The 22,942-nt window shown below is 45.3% G+C and overlaps 2 protein-coding genes across 2 annotated transcripts in view; both read right to left on the reverse strand.

Annotated features, from left to right (window-relative positions):
• The window catches only part of LOC116360523 (voltage-dependent calcium channel subunit alpha-2/delta-4-like), a 41,474-nt gene extending 21,573 nt beyond the window's left edge, over positions 1-19,901 (reverse strand). Inside the window, exons 1-14 of the mRNA XM_031815230.1 lie at positions 19,860-19,901; positions 18,573-18,686; positions 17,567-17,645; positions 10,585-10,718; positions 9,454-9,471; positions 7,953-8,030; positions 7,278-7,358; positions 6,962-7,123; positions 6,465-6,536; positions 4,702-4,763; positions 4,512-4,579; positions 3,698-3,743; positions 3,442-3,539; positions 3,254-3,347 (exon numbers count right to left, since the gene is read on the reverse strand). Coding sequence (XP_031671090.1) covers positions 3,254-3,347; positions 3,442-3,539; positions 3,698-3,743; positions 4,512-4,579; positions 4,702-4,763; positions 6,465-6,536; positions 6,962-7,123; positions 7,278-7,358; positions 7,953-8,030; positions 9,454-9,471; positions 10,585-10,718; positions 17,567-17,645; positions 18,573-18,686; positions 19,860-19,889 — 1,136 coding nt within the window. The 5' untranslated portion in view covers positions 19,890-19,901. The remainder of the gene's footprint in view (positions 1-3,253; positions 3,348-3,441; positions 3,540-3,697; positions 3,744-4,511; positions 4,580-4,701; positions 4,764-6,464; positions 6,537-6,961; positions 7,124-7,277; positions 7,359-7,952; positions 8,031-9,453; positions 9,472-10,584; positions 10,719-17,566; positions 17,646-18,572; positions 18,687-19,859) is intronic.
• A 2,158-nt stretch (positions 19,902-22,059) lies between these two features.
• LOC116360578 (voltage-dependent calcium channel subunit alpha-2/delta-4-like) overlaps positions 22,060-22,942 on the reverse strand; it is a gene marked incomplete at its 3' end in the record, with an annotated part of 54,596 nt that continues 53,713 nt past the window's right edge. The window contains exon 24 of the mRNA XM_031815420.1: positions 22,060-22,202. Coding sequence (XP_031671280.1) covers positions 22,060-22,202 — 143 coding nt within the window. The remainder of the gene's footprint in view (positions 22,203-22,942) is intronic.

Raw genomic sequence — 22,942 nt, forward strand, 5'->3', positions numbered from 1 at the left:
GGTAGTGTGGTAGTGTGGTAGTATGGCAGCATGGTAGCATGGTAGTATGGTAGTGTGGTAGTGTGGTAGTATGGCAGCATGGTAGCATGGTAGTATGGTATGTTACAGCACTGTTACCAACCCAGATGGATTATAGTAGTATGGTGGTGTGGTAGTGTGGTAGTATGGTAGTATGGTAGTGTAGTGGTGTGGTAGTGTGGTAGTATGGTAGTGTGGTAGTGTGGTAGTGTGGTAGTATAGTAGCATGGTAGTATGGTAGTGTGGTAGTGTGGTAGTATAGTAGCATGGTAGTATGGTATGTTACAGCACTGTTACCAACCCAGATGGATTATAGTAGTGGAGTAGTATGGTAGTGTGGTAGTGTGGTATGTTACAGTACTGTTACCAACCCAGATGGATTATAGTAGTATGGTAGTGTGGTAGTGTGGTAGTATAGTAGTATGGTAGTGTGGTAGTATAGTAGTGTGGTAGTGTAGTGGTGTGGTAGTGTGGTAGTATCTTAGTGTGGTAGTGTAGTAGTATGGTAGTGTGGTAGTATGGTAGTATGGTAGTGTGGTAGTATGGTAGTGTGGTAGTGGAGTAGTGTGGTAGTATGGTAGTATGGTAGTATGGTAGTATGGTAGTGTGGTAGTGGAGTAGTATGGTAGTATGGTAGTGTGGTAGTGGAGTAGTGTGGTAGTATGGTAGTATGGTAGTGTGGTAGTGGAGTAGTGTGGTAGTATGGTAGTATGGTAGTATGGTAGTGTGGTAGTGGAGTAGTGTGGTAGTATGGTAGTATGGTAGTGGAGTAGTGTGGTAGTATGGTAGTGTGGTAGTGGAGTAGTGTGGTAGTATGGTAGTGTGGTAGTGTAGTAGTATGGTAGTGTGGTAGTATAGTAGTATGGTAGTGTGGTAGTGGAGTAGTATGGTAGTATGGCAGCATGGTATGTTATAGCACTGTTACCAACCCAGATGGATTATAGTAGTATGGCAGCATGGTATGTTACAGCACTGTTACCAACCCAGATGGATAGAACATCATGTCTGTCTGGTAGGACTCTCCATGTGACCACAGAGAGTGGTGGTACTGTGCAAGTGTAGTGTAGTAGTGTGGTAGTGTGGTAGTATAGTAGTGTAGTGGTGTGGTAGTGTAGTGGTGTGGTAGTGTAGTAGTGTAGTAGTATAGTCGTGTAGTAGTGTAGTGGTGTGGTAGTGTAGCAGTGTAGTAGTATAGTAGTACAGTAGTATCGTAGTGTAGTAGTGTAGTAGTGTGGTAGTGTAGTAGTATAGGCGTGTGACTGTGTAGTAGTGTAGTAGTATAGTAGTGTAGTAGTATAGTCGTGTGATTGTGTAGTAGTGTAGTAGTATAGTAGTGTAGTGGTGTAGTGGTGTGGTAGTTTAGCAGTGTAGTAGTACAGTAGTATCGTAGTGTAGTGGTGTGGTAGTATAGTAGTATAGTAGTGTAGTAGTGTAGTAGTATAGTAGTGTAGTGGTGTGGTAGTATAGTAGTATAGTAGTGTAGTAGTGTAGTAGTATAGTAGTGTAGTAGTATAGTAGTGTAGTGGTGTAGTTGTATAGTAGTGTAGAAGTATAGTAGTATAGTGGTGTAGTAGTATAGTGGCGTAGTAGTGTGGTAGTGTAGTAGTGTGGTAGTGTAGTAGTGTAGTAGTATAGTAGTGTGGTAGTATAGTAGTATAGTAGTGTAGTAGTGTGGTAGTGTAGTAGTGTAGTAGTATAGTAGTGTAGTAGTACAGTAGTGTAGTAGTGTAGTATTATAGTAGTGTAGTAGTGTAGTAGTATATTAGTGTAGTAGTGTAGTAGTATAGTAGTGTAGTAGTATATTAGTGTAGTAGTATATTAGTGTGGTAGTGTAGTAGTATAGTAATGTAGTAGTGTAGTAGTGTAGTAGTATAGTAGTGTAGTGGTGTGGTAGTGTAGAAGTATAGTAGTATAGTGGTGTAGTAGTATAGTGGTGCAGTAGTATAGCAGTGTAGTAGTGTAGTAGTATAGTAGTGTGGTAGTGTAGAAGTATAGTAGTATAGTGGTGTAGTAGTATAGTGGTGCAGTAGTATAGTAGTGTAGTGGTGTAGTGGTGTGGTAGTGTAGACATATAGTAGTATACTAGTGTAGTAGTATAGTAGTGTGGTAGTGTAGAAGTATAGTAGTATAGAAGTATAGTGGTGTAGTAGTATAGTGGTGTAGTAGTATAGCAGCATAGTAGTGTAGTAGTGTAATAGTATAGTAGTGTAGTAGTATAGTAGTATAGTAGTGTAGTAGTATAGTAGTGTAGTAGTGTAGTAGCATAGTGATGTAATAGTATAGTAGTATAGTGGTGTAGTAGTATAGTAGCATAGTGGTGTCGTAGTATAGTGGTGTAGTAGTGTAGTAGTGTAATAGTATAGTAGTGTAGTAGTATAGTAGTGTGGTAGTGTAGAAGTATAGTAGTATAGAAGTATAGTGGTGTAGTAGTATAGCAGTATAGTAGTGTAGTAGTGTAGTAGTATAGTGGTGTAGTAGTATAGCAGTATAGTAGTGTAGTAGTATAGTAGTGTAGTAGTGTAGTAGCATAGTGATGTAATAGTATAGTAGTATAGTGGTGTAGTAGTATAGTAGCATAGTGGTGTCGTAGTATAGTGGTGTAGTAGTGTAGTAGTGTAATAGTATAGTAGTGTAGTAGTATAGTAGTGTGGTAGTGTAGAAGTATAGTAGTATAGAAGTATAGTGGTGTAGTAGTATAGCAGTATAGTAGTGTAGTAGTGTAGTAGTATAGTGGTGTAGTAGTATAGCAGTATAGTAGTGTAGTAGTGTAATAGTATAGTAGTGTAGTAGTGTAGAAGTATAGTAGTGTAGTAGTGTAGAAGTATAGTAGTATAGTAGTGTAGAAGTATAGTAGTATAGAAGTATAGTAGTATAGAAGTATAGTAGTGTAGTAGTGTAGAAGTATAGTAGTGTAGAAGTATAGTAGTATAGTAGTGTAGTAGTGTAGAAGTATAGTAGTGTAGTAGTATAGTGGTGTAGTAGTATAGCAGTATAGTAGTGTAGTAGTGTAATAGTATAGCAGTGTAGTAGTATAGTAGTATAGTAGTATAGTAGTGTAGTAGTATAGTAGTGTAGTAGTATAGTAGTGTAGTAGTGTAGTAGCATAGTGATGTAATAGTATAGTAGTATAGTGGTGTAGTAGTATAGTAGCATAGTGGTGTAGTAGTATAGTGGTGTAGTAGTGTAGTAGTGTGGTAGTGTACTAGTGTGGTATTGTAGTATCCATGGTAATTACCCAGATGGGTTGAGCATCAATGCTGTCCAGTAAGCCTCCATGGGGGCTGTGACCACAGCATCAAACAGAGTCTGTCTCAACAGTTCCTCATCACCTATAGACCATGAATGAGATTCTTGTTAAAGGTCAATCTAAGGCTCTTTTCTGAAATGGCGTGTTAATATCTGAATGTACTGTGGGGGGCTCACACTCCAGATCAGGTTCCTTCCCTGTGAGGTATCGAAACACAGCCTGGAGCTGGGTCAGCTTGCGGTGGTGAGGGTCAATGTCTGTCTCACAGTAGGTCCTGTAGACACACACACACACACACACACACACACACACACACACACACACACACACACACACACACACACACACACACCAGTAATAGTGTACCAGTCAGGTCATAGCTTGCTGGTGAGTGAAAGAATAGGGAGAGAAACTGATTCGTCAGACACTCACCACTCATTTGCGATGGACACATCTGGCTGCATCAGGTCATTGAGGCCTGTGGATGAAAACAAGTTATAACACCCTGGTTTAGTAGTTAAACTGCAGAGGCCTGTGGATGGACACAAGTTATAACACCCTGGTTTAGTAGTTATACTGCAGAGGCCTGTGGATGGACACAAGTTACAACACCCTGGTTTAGTAGTTAAACTGCAGAGGCCTGTGGATGGACACAAGTTATAACACCCTGGTTTAGTAGTTATACTGCAGAGGCCTGTGGATGGACACAAGTTATAACACCCTGGTTTAGTAGTTATACTGCAGAGGCCTGTGGATGGACACACGTTATAATACCCTGGTTTAGTAGTTAAACTGCAGAGGCCTGTGGATGGACACAAGTTATAACACCCTGGTTTAGTAGTTATACTGCAGAGGCCTGTGGATGGAAACAAGTTATAACACCCTGGTTTAGTAGTTATACTGCAGAGGCCTGTGGATGGAAACAAGTTATAACACCCTGGTTTAGTAGTTCAACTGCAGAGGCCTGTGGATGGACAAGTTATACCACCCTGGTTTAGTAGTTATACTGCAGAGGCCTGTGGATGAAAACAAGATAACACCCTGGTTTAGTAGTTATACTGCAGAGGCCTGTGGATGGACAAGTTACAACACCCTGGTTTAGTAGTTATACTGCAGAGGCCTGTGGATGGACACACGTTATAACACCCTGGTTTAGTAGTTATACTGCAGAGGCCTGTGGATGAAAACACCCTGGTTTAGTAGTTAAACTGCAGTGTTTGTTGTTCAGGTGAGACAGACGACTTACCTTCCCTAACAGACACGTTCCCAATGAAGATATATTCTCCGTGCCCTCTGGTCAGCACCATGCCAAGACTGTAGAGACACACCCATTACACGTTTACACGGTTTCCATTGTTTTTTCTCCACATTATATCTGTTTATGAGACGTCTACATAGAAGAAGAATGTTACGTTGTCTGTGTTGATTGGACCAACCTGAACGGAGTCTCGTTGATGGTTGTGTAGAAGTAGTCATTCTTCAGGAACATGACTCTTCTCTGGTAGGGGAATAAACAGCTCTTAAAGGTGGTAGTCGGCTCTATGTAGTGTCACCTTGTACTGGGTCTACTGCTGTGTTAATAACTATGTAATGTCACCTTGTACTGGGTCTACTGCTGTGTTAATAACTATGTAGTGTCACCTTGTACTGGGTCTACTGCTGTGTTAATAACTATGTAGTGTCACCTTGTACTGGGTCTACTGCTGTGTTAATAACTATGTAGTGTCACCTTGTACTGGGTCTACTGCTGTGTTAATAACTATGTAATGTCACCTTGTACTGGGTCTACTGCTGTGTTAATAACTATGTAGTGTCACCTTGTACTGGGTCTACTGCTGTGTTAATAACTATGTAATGTCACCTTGTACTGGGTCTACTGCTGTGTTAATAACTATGTAATGTCACCTTGTACTGGGACTACTACTGTGTTAATAACTATGTAATGTCACCTTGTACTGGGTCTACTGCTGTGTTAATAACTATGTAATGTCACCTTGTACTGGGTCTACTGCTGTGTTAATAACTATGTAATGTCACCTTGTACTGGGTCTACTGCTGTGTTAATAACTATGTAGTGTCACCTTGTACTGGGTCTACTGCTGTGTTAATAACTATGTAGTGTCACCTTGTACTGGGTCTACTGCTGTGTTAATAACTATGTAATGTCACCTTGTACTGGGTCTACTGCTGTGTTAATAACTATGTAATGTCACCTTGTACTGGGACTACTGCTGTGTTAATAACTATGTAATGTCACCTTGTACTGGGACTACTGCTGTGTTAATAACTATGTAGTGTCACCTTGTACTGGGTCTACTGCTGTGTTAATAACTATGTAGTGTCACCTTGTACTGGGTCTACTGCTGTGTTAATAACTATGTAGTGTCACCTTGTACTGGGTCTACTGCTGTGTTAATAACTATGTAATGTCACCTTGTACTGGGACTACTGCTGTGTTAATAACTATGTAGTGTCACCTTGTACTGGGTCTACTGCTGTGTTAATAACTATGTAATGTCACCTTGTTCTAGGTCTACTACTGTGTTAATAACTATGTAATGTCACCTTGTACTGGGTCTACTGCTGTGTTAATAACTATGTAATGTCACCTTGTACTGGGTCTACTGCTGTGTTAATAACTATGTAATGTCACCTTGTACTGGGACTACTGCTGTGTTAATAACTATGTAATGTCACCTTGTACTGGGTCTACTGCTGTGTTAATAACTATGTAATGTCACCTTGTACTGGGACTACTACTGTGTTAATAACTATGTAGTGTCACCTTGTACTGGGACTACTGCTGTGTTAATAACTATGTAATGTCACCTTGTACTGGGTCTACTGCTGTGTTAATAACTATGTAGTGTCACCTTGTACTGGGTCTACTGCTGTGTTAATAACTATGTAGTGTCACCTTGTACTGGGACTACTGCTGTGTTAATAACTATGTAATGTCACCTTGTACTGGGACTACTACTGTGTTAATAACTATGTAATGTCACCTTGTACTGGGACTACTGCTGTGTTAATAACTATGTAATGTCATATTGTACTGGGTCTACTGCTGTGTTAATAACTATGCTGTGTTAATAACTATGCTGTGTTAATAACTATGTAATGTCATATTGTACTGGGTCTACTGCTGTGTTAATAACTATGCTGTGTTAATAACTATGCTGTGTTAATAATAACTTACCCCTTTCTCTACAGTGGCTCTGACGTCTAAGGACAGAGTACCTGTCTCTCCTTTTACCATGGCAGTTCTCAACTGGAAGGAAAATACACACGGCCACAATCAGAGGCGGTCTTCTGTGGCTGTGAATAAGAAGTGTGAAAGTGTGTGTGTGTGGTCTGTGTGTGTGTATATGTGTGTGTGTGTGTGCGCCTGTGTGTGTGTGTGTGTATATCTGTGTATATGTGTGTGTGTGTGTATATATGTGTGTATGTGTGTGTGTGCCTGTGAGTGTGTATGTGTGTGTGTATGTGTCTGTGTGTGTGTGTGCCTGTGAGTGTGTATGTATGTGTCTGTGTGTGTGTGTGTGTGTGTGTGTGTGTGTGTGTGTGTGTGTGTGTGTGTGTGTGTGTGTGTGTGTGTGTGTGTGTGTGTGTGTGTGTGTGTGTGTGTGTGTGCGCGTGTGTGTGTGTGTGTCTGTGTCTGTGTGTGTGTGTGTGTGTGTGTGTGTGATTACTCACCGTCTCATCCGTGTCCTCCCACTCCACCTCAGCCAGATCAACACTGTTGTAGTTGGGTTTTGGCTTCAGCTTCTTTCCCTCCTTATACAGAGGTCGGAGGTCAGGGTGGGCGAGGATATAACCGTTGTTGGTGTTGAGGAAGGCGTAACCATGGACACCCAGCTATAGGAGACACACAGGGAGACATGGATCTCATGAAAGAGGGGTCAGAGAGTTCAGACAGTCGTTAAGGTGCAGTACAGAGCAGACAGCTCTATAGAAGGACATCAAAGACGACAGGAACGTGTTGTCCATAGAGGTGAAGGGTTGTTGGTACCTTGTATCTAGGAGCCAGCCTCATCAGTTCTCTCAGAGGGACGTCGGTCCCCACCACCCCCAGCAGAATACCATGAGACAGCTGGACGCAGAAAGACAGAGAGACACAGAGAGACAAGGATGGGTGCATTAGCCTACAGGACCATGAGACAACTGGGTGCAGAAAGACAGAGAGACACAGAGAGACAAGGATGGGTGCATTAGCCTACAGGACCATGACTCAGCCCCGGCCTGTCATTAATTGCGTTGTTGATTTAGCTCCACTCTAGGGTATGCGTCCCAAACGGAACCCTATTTCCTATATAGTGCACTACTTTAGACCAGGGCCCTATTCCCTATATAGTGCACTACTTTAGACCAGAGCCCTATTTCCTATATAGTGCACTACTTTAGACCAGAGCCCTATTTACTATATAGTGCACTACTTTAGACCAGAGCCCTATTCCCTATATAGTGCACTACTTTAGACCAGGGCCCTATTCCCTATATAGTGCACTACTTTAGACCAGAGCCCTATTTCCTATATAGTGCACTACTTTAGACCAGAGCCCTATTCCCTATATAGTGCACTACTTTAGACCAGAGCCCTATTCCCTATATAGTAGACAACTTTAGACCAGAGCCCTATTCCCTATATAGTGGACTACTTTGGGACTCAGCCCAGACCCCCACTCACCGTCTCCTTCTTCTTGCTGAACACAGGCATGGCCACAGAGGTCATGAGGAGCAGGCTCTGAGCCTGGGTGTTGAACAGCTGGGAAGGAATGGGAACACAGTTAGTGTCTGATACTATAACCACATCTACTGTCAGGTACAGAGGAAGACTAGTGTCTGATACTATACACACATCTACTGTCAGGTACAGAGGAAGACTAGTGTCTGATACTATACACACATCTACTGTCAGGTACAGAGGAAGACTAGTGTCTGATACTATAACCACATCTACTGTCAGGTACAGAGGAAGACTAGTGTCTGATACTATACACACATCTACTGTCAGGTACAGAGGAAGACTAGTGTCTGATACTATAACCACATCTACTGTCAGGTACAGAGGAAGACTAGTGTCTGATACTATACACACATCTACTGTCAGGTACAGAGGAAGACTAGTTAGTGTCTGATACAATACACACATCTACTGTCAGGTACAGAGGAAGACTAGTGTCTGATACAATACACACATCTACTGTCAGGTACAGAGGAAGACTAGTGTCTGACACTATACACACATCTACTGTCAGGTACAGAGGAAGACTAGTGTCTGATACTATAACCACATCTACTGTTGGTACAGAGGAAGACTAGTGTCTGATACTATAAACACATCTACTGTCAGGTACAGAGGAAGACTAGTGTCTGATACTATAAACACATCTACTGTCAGGTACAGAGGAAGACTAGTGTCTGATACGAAACAATACACACATCTACTGTCAGGTACAGAGGAAGACTAGTTAGTGTCTGATACGAAACAATACACACATCTACTGTCAGGTACAGAGGAAGACTAGTTAGTGTCTGACACTATAAACACATCTACTGTCAGGTACAGAGGAAGACTAGTTAGTGTCTGACACTATAAACACATCTATCCAATCCAAGTTTATTCATATGCACAGGATACAGTGTAGAGTACACAGGATACAGTGTAGACTACACAGGATACAGTGTAGAGTACACAGGATACAGTGTAGAGTACACAGGATACAGTGTAGAGTAGACAGGATACAGTGTAGAGTAGACAGGATACAGTGTAGACTACACAGGATACAGTGTAGACTACACAGGATACAGTGTAGACTACACAGGATACAGTGTAGACTACACAGGATACAGTGTAGACTACACAGGATACAGTGTAGAGTAGACAGGATACAGTGTAGACTACACAGGATACAGTGTAGAGTAGACAGGATACAGTGTAGACTACACAGGATACAGTGTAGACTACACAGGATACAGTGTAGAGTAGACAGGATACAGTGTAGACTACACAGTACAATGAAATGGAGAGCTCCAACATGATCTAGTTCAATAATACAACTGTATACTGGACCGAACTAGCAGCTATTTTCTAACAGCTACATGTGAAAAGCCAAGGAGCTAGTGAACGCTTTCTATCAAACGTTTACTAAAGATCTCTAAAGGGTTAGACAGAGCCCAGACTTTACCTCTGCTGTGTTGGGCAGCTGGCGGAGTGAGTGAGGGAGGGAGTGAGGGAGTGAGTGAGTGAGTGAGTGAGTGAGTGAGTGAGTGTGAGTGAGACAGAGAGAAAGAGACAGAGCGAAAGAGAGAGAGAGAGAGAGAGAGAGAAAGAAAGAGAAAGAGAACAAGACACAGATGAGAAGGAGAGAACAGACAAACAACAGAATAGAAGACATGGAAATGGAGACATAAGATAAAACAATATACAGATGAAGACAAACAGAGAAACAGATCAGAATGAGATACACAGAGAGATACACAGAGAGAGACAGTGAGAGGGTCAGAATGAGATACACAGAGAGATACACAGAGAGAGACAAAGAGAGAGACAGAATGCGAGACAGTGAGAGGGTCAGAATGAGATACACAGAGAGAGACAAAGAGAGAGACAAAGAGAGAGACAGAATGCGAGACAGTGAGAGGGTCAGAATGAGATACACAGAGAGAGACAAAGAGAGAGACAAAGAGAGAGACAGAATGCGAGACAGTGAGAGGGTCAGAATGAGATACACAGAGAGAGACAAAGAGAGAGACAAAGAGAGAGACAAAGAGAGAGACAGAATGCGAGACAGTGAGAGGGTCAGAATGAGATACACAGAGAGAGACAAAGAGAGAGACAAAGAGAGAGACAGAATGCGAGACAGTGAGAGGGTCAGAATGAGATACAGAGAGATACACAGAGAGAGACAAAGAGAGAGACAGAATGCGAGACAGTGAGAGGGTCAGAATGAGATACAGAGAGATACACAGAGAGAGACAAAGAGAGAGACAGAATGCGAGACAGTGAGAGGGTCAGAATGAGATACAGAGAGATACACAGAGAGAGACAAAGAGAGAGACAGAATGCGAGACAGTGAGAGGGTCAGAATGAGATACAGAGAGAGACAAAGAGAGAGACCGGGAGAGAGACAGAATGCGAGACAGTGAGAGGGTCAGAATGAGATACAGAGAGAGACAAAGAGAGAGACCGGGAGAGAGACAGAATGCGAGACAGTGAGAGGGCCAGAAAGAGAGAGAGAGAAGCAGAGACAGACAGACAAAAAGAGAAAGAGAGACAGACAAAGAGAGAGAGAGGAGAGAGAGACAGTGAATCTCACCGCACTGTCCATGTAAGCCTCTGTCCAGATGATGTCATGATCATGGTTGATGACCATTGGTCGACTCAGAACGTGAAGGTACTCCATGACATTCTCCTGAACATCGGCCAACGTGGAGACGTGTGTGTAGTAACCTGTATGGGACAAGGTATACAGGGTATATGACAACACACACACACACACACACACACACACACACACACACACACACACACACACACACACAGAGCTGCATTAGCAGATGGGCTTTGAGGTATAATTGACAGTGATAAGTGGGTGTTTGTGTTGAGCTCAGTCCACATGTTAAGATGATTATTAGTGGGGTGCATTATCCTCACCGTCCACAGGAGGGCAGCACAGCTATTAGCACAGCTAATCCTGACCATTTATTCTCTCTCTTTTTCCAGCCCAAAGTATGCAAACACAGCCGTAATCTCTCTCTCTACCGCACACACAGGATTAATGATCTATCACTGTGTTATTGGTGGAGTATTCAGACTGAGGGTAGATTCTCAGCAGCCACATAATGAAAAGGATTCAGACAGTGTTGTGTTGTTGTACAGGGTAGGCTGGTGTTCAGGCTTACAGGGGATAAACCAGTTATAACAACACTCCATTAAGCCCTCCTGTCCCAGTCATTGGGATTGAAGAGTGCTCCTAGACCTTAGTGCTGCTTTTGATACCATCGATCACCACATTCTTTTGGAGAGATTGGAAACCCAAATTGGTCTACACGGACATGTTCTGGCCTGGTTTAGATCTTATCTGTCGGAAAGATATCAGTTTGTCTCTGTGAATGGTTTGTCCTCTGACAAATCAACTGTAAATTTCGGTGTTCCTCAAGGTTCCGTTTTAGGACCACTATTGTTTTCACTATATATTTTACCTCTTGGGGATGTTATTCGAAAACATAATGTAAACTTTCACTGCTATGCGGATGACACACAGCTGTACATTTCAATGAAACATGGTGAAGCCCCAAAATTGCCCTCGCTAGAAGCATGTGTTTCAGACATAAGGAAGTGGATGGCTGCAAACTTTCTACTATTAAACTCGGACAAAACAGAGATGCTTGTTCTAGGTCCCAAGAAACAAAGAGATCTTCTGTTGAATCTGACAATTAATCTTAATGGTTGTACAGTCGTCTCAAATAAAACTGTGAAGGACCTCGGCGTTACTCTGGACCCTGATCTCTCTTTTGAAGAACATATCAAGACCATTTCGAGGACAGCTTTTTTCCATCTACGTAACATTGCAAAAATCAGAAACTTTCTGTCCAAAAATGATGCAGAAAAATTAATCCATGCTTTTGTCACTTCTAGGTTAGACTACTGCAATGCTCTATTTTCCGGCTACCCGGATAAAGCACTAAATAAACTTCAGTTAGTGCTAAATACGGCTGCTAGAATCCTGACTAGAACCCAAAAATTTGATCATATTACTCCAGTGCTAGCCTCTCTACACTGGCATCCTGTCAAAGCAAGGGCTGATTTCAAGGTTTTACTGCTAACCTACAAAGCATTACATGGGCTTGCTCCTACCTATCGCTCTGATTTGGTCCTGCCGTACATACCTACACGTACGCTACGGTCACAAGACGCAGGCCTCCTAATTGTCCCTAGAATTTCTAAGCAAACAGCTGGAGGCAGGGCTTTCTCCTATAGAGCTCCATTTTTATGGAACGGTCTGCCTACCCATGTCAGAGACGCAAACTCGGTCTCAACCTTTAAGTCTTTACTGAAGACTCATCTCTTCAGTGGGTCATATGATTGAGTGTAGTCTGGCCCAGGAGTGGGAAGGTGAACGGAAAGGCTCTGGAGCAACGAACCGCCCTTGCTGTCTCTGCTTGGCCGGTTCCCCTCTTTCCACTGGGATTCTCTGCCTCTAACCCTATTACAGGGGCTGAGTCACTGGCTTGCTGGGGCTCTCTCATGCCGTCCCTGGAGGGGGTGCGTCACCTGAGTGGGTTGATTCACTGTTGTGGTCATCCTGTCTGGGTTGGCGCCCCCCCCCTTGGGTTGTGCCGTGGCGGAGATCTTTGTGGGCTATACTCAGCCTTGTCTCAGGATGGTAAGTTGGTGGTTGAAGATATCCCTCTAGTGGTGTGGGGGCTGTGCTTTGGCAAAGTGGGTGGGGTTATATCCTTCCTGTTTGGCCCTGTCCGGGGGTGTCCTCGGATGGGGCCACAGTGTCTCCTGACCCCTCCTGTCTCAGCCTCCAGTATTTATGCTGCAGTAGTTTATGTGTCGGGGGGCTGGGGTCAGTTTGTTATATCTGGAGTACTTCTCCTGTCCTATTCGGTGTCCTGTGTGAATCTAAGTGTGCGTTCTCTAATTCTCTCCTTCTTTCTCTCTCTCGGAGGACCTGAGCCCTAGGACCATGCCCCAGGACTACCTGACATGATGACTCCTTGCTGTCCCCAGTCCACCTGGCCATGCTGCTGTTCCAGTTTCAACTGACCTGAGCCCTAGGACCATGCCCCAGGACTACCTGACATGATGACTCCTTGCTGTCCCCAGTCCACCTGGCCATGCTGCTGCTCCAGTTTCAACTTCCACCTGACTGTGCTGCTGCTCCAGTTTCAACTGTTCTGCCTTATTATTATTCGACCATGCTGGTCATTTATGAACATTTGAACATCTTGGCCATGTTCTGTTATAATCTCCACCCGGCACAGCCAGAAGAGGACTGGCCACCCCACATAGCCTGGTTCCTCTCTAGGTTTCTTCCTAGGTATTGGCCTTTCTAGGGAGTTTTTCCTAGCCACCGTGCTTCTACACCTGCATTGCTTGCTGTTTGGGGTTTTAGGCTGGGTTTCTGTACAGCACTTTGAGATATCAGCTGATGTACGAAGGGCTATATAAATACATTTGATTTGATTTGATTTGATTTGAAGAGTGAAGGACTGTGTTACTATGTCTCACTACATACAGTGATTATACAGATGGGAGGACTGTGTTACTATGTCTCACTACATACAGATGGGAGGACTGTGTTACTATGTCTCACTACATACAGATGGGAGGACTGTGTTACTATGTCTCACTACATACAGATGGGAGGACTGTGTTACTATGTCTCACTACATACAGATGGGAGGACTATGTTACTATGTCTCACTACATACAGTGATTATACAGATGGGAGGACTGTGTTACTATGTCTCACTACATACAGATGGGAGGACTGTGTTACTATGTCTCACTACATACAGTGATTATACAGATGGGAGGACTGTGTTACTATGTCTCACTACATACAGATGGGAGGACTGTGTTACTATCTCACTACATACAGATGGGGGGACTGTGTTACTATGGATGTCGATTAAGACTGATTACTGTCTATTCATATAGAGCACATTTGACTGGGTCGGGATGAGGGGTCATATTTGACTGGGTCAGGATGAGGGGTCATATTTGACTGGGTCAGGATGAGGGGTCATATTTGACTGGGTCAGGATGAGGGGTCATATTTGACTGGGTCAGGATGAGGGGTTATATTTGACTGGGTCAGGATGAGGGGTCATATTTTACTGGGTCAGGATGAGGGGTCATATTTGACTGGGTCAGGATGAGGGGTCATATTTGACTGGGTCAGGATGAGGGGTCATATTTGACTGGGTCAGGATGAGGGGTCATATTTGACTGGGTCAGGATGAGGGGTCATATTTTACTGGGTCAGGATGAGGGGTCATATTTGACTGGGTCAGGATGAGGGGTCATATTTGACTGGGTCAGGATGAGGGGTCACAGAAGATGCAGCGCTGCAAACAGACCTGCAGAACAGGGTTACTGCTATACAGTGGGTTGTAGAACAGGGTTACTGCTATACAGTGGGTTGTAGGGGTGTAGAACAGGGTTACTGCTATACAGTGGGTTGTAGGGGTGTAGAACAGGGTTACTGCTATACAGTGGGTTGTAGAACAGGGTTACTGCTATAACAGTGGGTTGTAGAACAGGGTTACTGCTATACAGTGGGGTGTAGAACAGGGTTACTGCTATACAGTGGGGTGTAGAACAGGGTTACTGCTATACAGTGGGTTGTAGAACAGGGTTACTGCTATACAGTGGGTTGTAGAACAGGGTTACTGCTATACAGTGGGTTGTAGAACAGGGTTACTGCTATACAGTGGGTTGTAGAACAGGGTTACTGCTATACAGTGGGTTGTAGAACAGGGTTACTGCTATACAGTGGGTTGTAGAACAGGGTTACTGCTATACAGTGGGTTGTAGAACAGGGTTACTGCTATACAGTGGGTTGTAGAACAGGGTTACTGCTATACAGTGGGGTGTAGAACAGGGTTACTGCTATACAGTGGGTTGTAGGGGTGTAGAACAGGGTTACTGCTATACAGTGGGGTGTAGAACAGGGTTACTGCTATACAGTGGGGTGTAGAACAGGGTTACTGCTATACAGTGGGTTGTAGGGGTGTAGAACAGGGTTACTGCTATACAGTGGGTTGTAGAACAGGGTTACTGCTATACAGTGGGGTGTAGAACAGGGTTACTGCTATACAGTGGGGTGTAGAACAGGGTTACTGCTATACAGTGGGTTGTAGGGGTGTAGAACAGGGTTACTGCTATACAGTGGGTTGTAGAACAGGGTTACTGCTATACAGTGGGTTGTAGAACAGGGTTACTGCTATACAGTGGGTTGTAGAACAGGGTTACTGCTATACAGTGGGTTGTAGAACAGGGTTACTGCTATACAGTGGGGTGTAGAACAGGGTTACTGCTATACAGTGGGTTGTAGAACAGGGTTACTGCTATACAGTGGGTTGTAGGGTTGTAGAACAGGGTTACTGCTATACAGTGGGTTGTAGGGGTGTAGAACAGGGTTACTGCTATACAGTGGGTTGTAGGGTTGTAGAACAGGGTTACTGCTATACAGTGGGTTGTAGGGGTGTAGAACAGGGTTACTGCTATACAGTGGGTTGTAGGGGTGTAGAACAGGGTTACTGCTATACAGTGGGTTGTAAGGGTGTAGAACAGGGTTACTGCTTTACAGTGGGTTGTAGAACAGGGTTACTGCTATACCGTGGGTTGTAGAACAGGGTTACTGCTATACAGTGGGTTGTAGAACAGGGTTACTGCTATACAGTGGGTTGTAGAACAGGGTTACTGCTATACCGTGGGTTGTAGAACAGGGTTACTGCTATACAGTGGGTTGTTGAACAGGGTTACTGCTATAACAGTGGGTTGTAGAACAGGGTTACTGCTATACAGTGGGGTGTAGAACAGGGTTACTGCTATACAGTGGGTTGTAGGGGTGTAGAACAGGGTTACTGCTATACAGTGGGTTGTAGAACAGGGTTACTTGCTATACAGTGGGTTGTAGAACAGGGTTACTGCTATACAGTGGGTTGTAGAACAGGGTTACTGCTATACAGTGGGTTGTAGAACAGGGTTACTGCTATACAGTGGGTTGTAGAACAGGGTTACTGCTATACAGTGGGTTGTAGAACAGGGTTACTGCTATACAGTGGGTTGTAGAACAGGGTTACTGCTATACAGTGGGTTGTAGAACAGGGTTACTGCTATACAGTGGGGTGTAGAACAGGGTTACTGCTATACAGTGGGTTGTAGGGGTGTAGAACAGGGTTACTGCTATACAGTGGGGTGTAGAACAGGGTTACTGCTATACAGTGGGTGTAGAACAGGGTTACTGCTATACAGTGGGTTGTAGGGGTGTAGAACAGGGTTACTGCTATACAGTGGGTTGTAGAACAGGGTTACTGCTATACAGTGGGGTGTAGAACAGGGTTACTGCTATACAGTGGGGTGTAGAACAGGGTTACTGCTATACAGTGGGTTGTAGGGGTGTAGAACAGGGTTACTGCTATACAGTGGGTTGTAGAACAGGGTTACTGCTATACAGTGGGTTGTAGAACAGGGTTACTGCTATACAGTGGGTTGTAGAACAGGGTTACTGCTATACAGTGGGTTGTAGAACAGGGTTACTGCTATACAGTGGGGTGTAGAACAGGGTTACTGCTATACAGTGGGTTGTAGAACAGGTTACTGCTATACAGTGGGTTGTAGGGTTGTAGAACAGGGTTACTGCTATACAGTGGGTTGTAGGGGTGTAGAACAGGGTTACTGCTATACAGTGGGTTGTAGGGTTGTAGAACAGGGTTACTGCTATACAGTGGGTTGTAGGGGGGGTAGAACAGGGTTACTGCTATACAGTGGGTTGTAGGGGTGTAGAACAGGGTTACTGCTATAAACAGTGGGTTGTAAGGGTGTAGAACAGGGTACTGCTTTACAGTGGGTTGTAGAACAGGGTTACTGCTATACCGTGGGTTGTAGAACAGGGTTACTGCTATACAGTGGGTTGTAGAACAGGGTTACTGCTATACAGTGGGTTGTAGAACAGGGTTACTGCTATACCGTGGGTTGTAGAACAGGGTTACTGCTATACAGTGGGTTGTTGAAACAGGGTACTGCTATACAGTGGGTTGTAGAACAGGGTTACTGCTATACAGTGGGGTGTAGAACAGGGTTACTGCTATACAGTGGGTTGTAGGGGTGTAGAACAGGGTTACTGCTATACAGTGGGTTGTAGAACAGGGTTACTGCTATACAGTGGGTTGTAGAACAGGTTACTGCTATACAGTGGGTTGTAGGGTTGTAGAACAGGGTTACTGCTATACAGTGGGGTGTAGAACAGGGTTACTGCTATACAGTGGGTTGTAGGGGTGTAGAAACAGGGTTACTGCTATACAGTGGGGTGTAGAACAGGGTTACTGCTATACAGTGGGTTGTAGGGGTGTAGAACAGGGTTACTGCTATACAGTGGGGTGTAGAACAGGGTTACTGCTATACAGTGGGTTGTAGAACAGGGTTACTGCTATACAGTGGTTGTAGAACAGGGTTACTGCTATAACAGTGGGTTGTAGAACAGGGTTACTGCTATACAGTGGGTTGTAGAACAGGGTTACTGCTATACAGTGGGTTGTAGGGGAGCATTAGAGAATTACCTTTATTGTTGCAGGCAATCCACTTCACAGTGTCAGCGAAGGTCACCTCTCGACCAATAAGGTAAGTAAAAACACGCACCTGAAAAAGACAAATTGTTTTCAGCACCTAGTGTCACCTAGTCATACCTCCCATGTCTTAGTGTCACCTAGTCATACCTCCCTTGTGTTAGTGTCACCTAGTCATACCTCCCATGTGTTAGTGTCACCTAGTCATACCTCCCATGTCATACCTCCCATGGTTTAGTGTCACCTATTCATACCTCCCATGTGTTAGTGTCACCTAGTCATACCTCCCATGTCTTAGTGTCACCTAGTCAGACCTCCCTTGTCTTAGTGTCCCCTTGTCATACCTCCCTTGTCATACCTCCCTTGTCTTAGTGTCACCTAGTCATATGTCCCTTGTCATCCCTCCCTTGTCTTAGTGTCACCTAGTCATACCTCCCTTGTCTTAGTGTCACCTTGTCATCCCTCCCTTCTCTTAGTGTCACCTAGTCATACCTCGCTTGTCATCCCTCCCTTGTCTTAGTGTCACCTTGTCATACCTCCCTTGTCTTAGTGTCACCTAGTCATACCTCCCTTGTCAAACCTCCCTTGTCTTAGTGTCACCTAGTCATACCTCCCTTATTTAGTGTCACCTAGTCATACCTCCCTTGTCTTAGTGTCACCTAGTTATACCTCCCTTGTCTTAGTGTCACCTAGTCATACCTCCCTTGTCTTAGTGTCACCTAGTCATACCTCCCTTGTCTTAGTGTCACCTTGTCATCCCTCCCTTCTCTTAGTGTCACCTAGTCATACCTCGCTTGTCATCCCTCCCTTGTCTTAGTGTCACCTTGTCATACCTCCCTTGTCTTAGTGTCACCTAGTCATACCTCCCTTGTCAAACCTCCCTTGTCTTAGTGTCACCTAGTCATACCTCCCTTATTTTAGTGTCACCTTGTCATTCCTCCCTTGTCTCATAATCCCTCCAAAAGAGAAAATGTGTGTGTGTGTGTGTAACGCTGGTTACCCTGCGTTCTGGCCAGTTGAACTCCTGAAACACTTCCTCATAATCCTCCATGGCTCCGTCAGTGATCAGCATGATGGCCTGGTTACACAGACTGCCCTGACCCAACGATGCAGCCTAGAGGACACACAGAGACACACAGAGACACACAGAGACACACAGAGACACACACAGACACACATTGTGATGACCCTCCCACTCTGTCTGCCATATTCTTTCTCTTTGCTCTCGTTTTCCTTATTAGGATGTCGGTGGGCGGAGCCGGGAGGGTCGTCAGCGACATGGGACACACCTGGGCCCGGTGTGTCCCGGGGTAAATACACCTCTTCCCCATTCATGGAGGAGACTCTCTCCATGCAGACACACCTGGACCGGGTCTGTCCCGGGATAAATACACCTCTTCCCCATTCATGGAGGAGACTCTCTCCATTCAGACACACCTGGGCCGGGTCTGTCCCGGGATAAATACACCTCTTCCCCATTCATTGAGGAGACTCTCTCCATGCAGACACACCTGGGCCCGGGTCTGTCCCGGGATAAATACACCTCTTCCCCATTCATGGAGGGAGACTCTCTCCATGCAGACACACCTGGGCCCGGGTCTGTCCCGGGATAAATACACCTCTTCCCCATTCATGGAGGAGACTCTCTCCATGCAGACACACCTGGGCCCGGGTCTGTCCGGGATAAATACACCTCTTCCCCATTCATGGAGGAGACTCTCTCCATGCAGACACCACCTGGACCGGGTCTGTCCCGGGGATAAATACACCTCTTCCCCATTCATGGAGAGACTCTCTCCATGCAGACACACCTGGGCCCGGGTCTGTCCCGGGATAAATACACCTCTTCCCCATTCATTGAGGAGACTCCTCTCCATGCAGACACACCTGGGCCCGGGTCTGTCCCGGGATAAATACACCTCTTCCCCATTCATGGAGGAGACTCTCTCCATGCAGACACACCTGGGCCCGGGTCTGTCCCGGATAAATACAACCTCTTCCCCATGCATGGAGGAGACTCTCTCCATGCAGACACACCTGGGCCCGGGTCTGTCCTGGGATAAATACACCTCTTCCCCATTCATGGGAGGAGACTCTCTCCATGCAGACACATTGTTAGATTTGTGGCATTTTTGTGGGCGTTTGTTTGCTTTCGCACCTTCCAGCACCCCTCATTATCAACATTTATGCACGTAAACAATCCCTTACACTACTGATTACACACACACACGCGCCATGCACACACACACACGCGCCATGCACACACACACGCGCCATGCACACACACCTCATTGAGGATTTTGAAGGATTCCTTCATGGCCTTCTTGACTTTCCCCCTCTCCTTTTACCTGGAGCTCCTCAACCAGCAACTTGAAGTGCTGCAGAGAGAGCAAGAGAACAAGAGAGCGAGGGAGAGACAGAGAGAACAAGAGAGACAGAGAGAACAAGAGAGACAGAGAGAACAAGAAGAGACAGAGAGAACAAAGAGAGACAGAGAGAGACAGAGAGAGAAAGAGAGAGCACAGAAGAGACAGAGAGAGAGACAGAGACAGAGAGAGGAACAGAGAGAGACAGAGACAGAGAGAGAGACAGACAGAGAGAAAGAGAGAGACAGAGAGAGACAGAGAGAGCAAGAGAGAACAAGAGAGCGAGCGGAGACAGAGAGAACAAGAGAGACAGAGAGAACAAGAGAGACAGAGAGAACAAGAGAGACAGAGAGAACAAGAGAGACAGAGAGAGACAGAGACAGAGAGAGAAAGAGAGAGACAGAGAGACACAGAGAGAGACAGAGACAGAGAGAGACAGAGAGAGACAGAGAGAGACAGAGAGAGCGAGGGAGCAAGAGAGAGACAGAGAGAGAGAGCAAGAGAGAGCAAGAGAGAGCAAGAGAACAAGAGAACAAGAGAGCGAGGGAGAGACAGAGGAACAAGAGAGACAGAGAGAACAAGAGACAGAGAGAACAAGAGACAGAGAGAGACAGAGAGAGACAGGAGGCAAGAGAGAGACAGAGAGAGCGAGGGAGCAAGAGAGAGACAGAGACAGAGAGAGAAAGAGAGAGACAGAGAGAGACAGAGAGAGCAAGAGAGAGCAAGAGAGAGCAAGAGAACAGAGAGCGAGGGAGAGACAGAGAGAACAAGAGAGACAGAGAGAACAAGAGAGACAGAGAGACAAGAGAGACAGAGAGAACAATAGAGACAGAGAGAACAAGAGAGACAGAGAGAGACAGAGAGAGACAGAGAGAGCAAGGAGAGAGCAAGAGAACAAAGAGAGCGAGGGAGAGACACAGAGAACAGAGAGACAGAGAGAACAAGAGAGACAGAGAGAGCAAGAGAGCGAGGGAGAGACACAGAGAACAAGAGAGCGGGAGAGAGCAAGAGAGAGACAGAGAGAGACAGAGACAGAGAGAGAAAGAGAGAGACAGAGAGAGACAGAGAGAGACAGAGAGAGCAAGGAGAGACAGAGAGAACAAGAGAGACAGAGAGAACAAGAGAGACAGAGAGAACAGAGAGACCAGATGAGAACAAGAGAGACAGAGAGAACAAGAGAGCAGAGAGAACAAGGAGAACAACGAGAGCGAGGGAGAGACACAGAGAACAAGAGAGCGAGGGAGCGAGGAGAGACAGAGAGAGCAAGAGAGCGAGGGAGAGACACAGAGAACAAGAGAGCGAGGGAGAGAGCAAGAGAGAGACAGAGAGAGACAGAGACAGAGAGAGAAAGAGAGAGACAGAGAGAGACAGAGAGAGCAAGAGAGACAGAGAGAACAAGAGAGAGAGAGAACAGAGAGACAAAGACAGAGAGACAGAGAACAAGAGAGACAGAGAGAACAGAGAGAACAAGAGAGACAGAGAGAACAAGCGAACAGAGAGAGACAGAGAGAGACAGAGAGAGCAGAGAGAGCAAAAGAGAACAGAGAGCGACGATAGAGAACACAGAGACAAGAGAGACAGAGAGAACAAGAGAGACAGAGAGAACAAGAGAGACAGATAGAGAACAAGAGAGACAGAGAGAACAAGAGAGACAGAGAGAACAAGAGAGACAGAGAGAACAAGAGAGACAGAGAGAACAAGAGAGACAGAGAGAACAGAGAACAAGAGAACAAGAGGACAGAGAGAACAACGAGAACCAAGAGAGCGATGGGAGAGACCACGGAGACAAGAGAGCGAGGGGAGCGAGGGAGCGAAGGAGACAGAGAGAGCAAGAAGAGACAGAGAGAACCAAGAGAATCAAGAGGAACAGAGAGAACAAGAGAACAAGAGAGCGAGGGAGAGACACACGAGAACCAAGAGAGCGAGGGAGCGAGGGAAGAGACACAGAGAACAAGAGAGCGAGGGAAGAGAGCAAGAGAGAGAACAGGAGAGGCAAGACCAGCGAGGGAGAGAGCAAGAGAGAGACAGGAGAGACAATGAGGGAGTCGAGAGGAGCAGGAGAGGCGGAAAGGAGAGCTGAGGGAACAAGAGAGCGAGGGAGCGAGGGAGAGACAGAGAGAACAAGAGAGCGAGAAAACAAGAGAGCGAGAGAACAAGACAGAGAGATGTAAAGAGATAATTGTTCCTACCTCCTGCCACTGCAGTCTTCTTGCCCACGGTGACAGTCACAGCTGTGGTGGCGATCACCATCCTCCCTGACGCATCTGATATAGAGATAGAGACAGCTCTCAGAACCCCAACACAGAGGTCCAGAGGGTTTGTACATGGTGAACATGGGGACCAAAAGGGTGCACGGTTTAGCTCCTGCCCAGCACATACCTGGCGGATGCAACTAATCAGTCAGTCAAGGACTTGATAGTAACGCTTTCGGATAGCGACAAAACCATTTGTTGATTGTATTATAAGTTGATTAGGTGTGAATAACATGTGTCGGTAGTAAAACAGCCTGACCTTTGGGTCCCCAGAACCACGTTAAGAAACAGCCTGACCTTTGGGTCCCCAGAACCACGTTAAGAAACAGCCTGACCTTTGGGTCCCCAGAACACGTTAAGAAACAGCCTGACCTTTGGGTCCCAGAACCACGTTAAGAAACAGCCTGACCTTTGGGTCCCCAGAACCACGTTAAGAAACAGCCTGACCTTTGGGTCCCCAGAACCACGTTAAGAAACAGCCTGACATTCAGACCTGTGTGTTATGTCTGAGGCCCTCCATCCATTACAGCAGGCCGGACTTTACACTAAATGATTCAAACAGGCAGATCATTTATGAACTCTGCATAAATGCCACGTTAATGTCATGCAATTCAATGTAACATGGTGTGCGACCCATGGCACCTTATTCCCTATGAGCCCCGGTCCACAGTAGTGCACTGTAAAGGGAATAGGGATGGTATTGGGATGCAACAATGACAACACTCACTCATGCAATCTATCCATTCACTGTC

This window comes from Oncorhynchus kisutch, unplaced genomic scaffold (assembly GCF_002021735.2).
Source record: "Oncorhynchus kisutch isolate 150728-3 unplaced genomic scaffold, Okis_V2 Okis09a-Okis19a_hom, whole genome shotgun sequence".
In the NCBI taxonomy this organism is placed as follows: domain Eukaryota; kingdom Metazoa; phylum Chordata; class Actinopteri; order Salmoniformes; family Salmonidae; genus Oncorhynchus; species Oncorhynchus kisutch.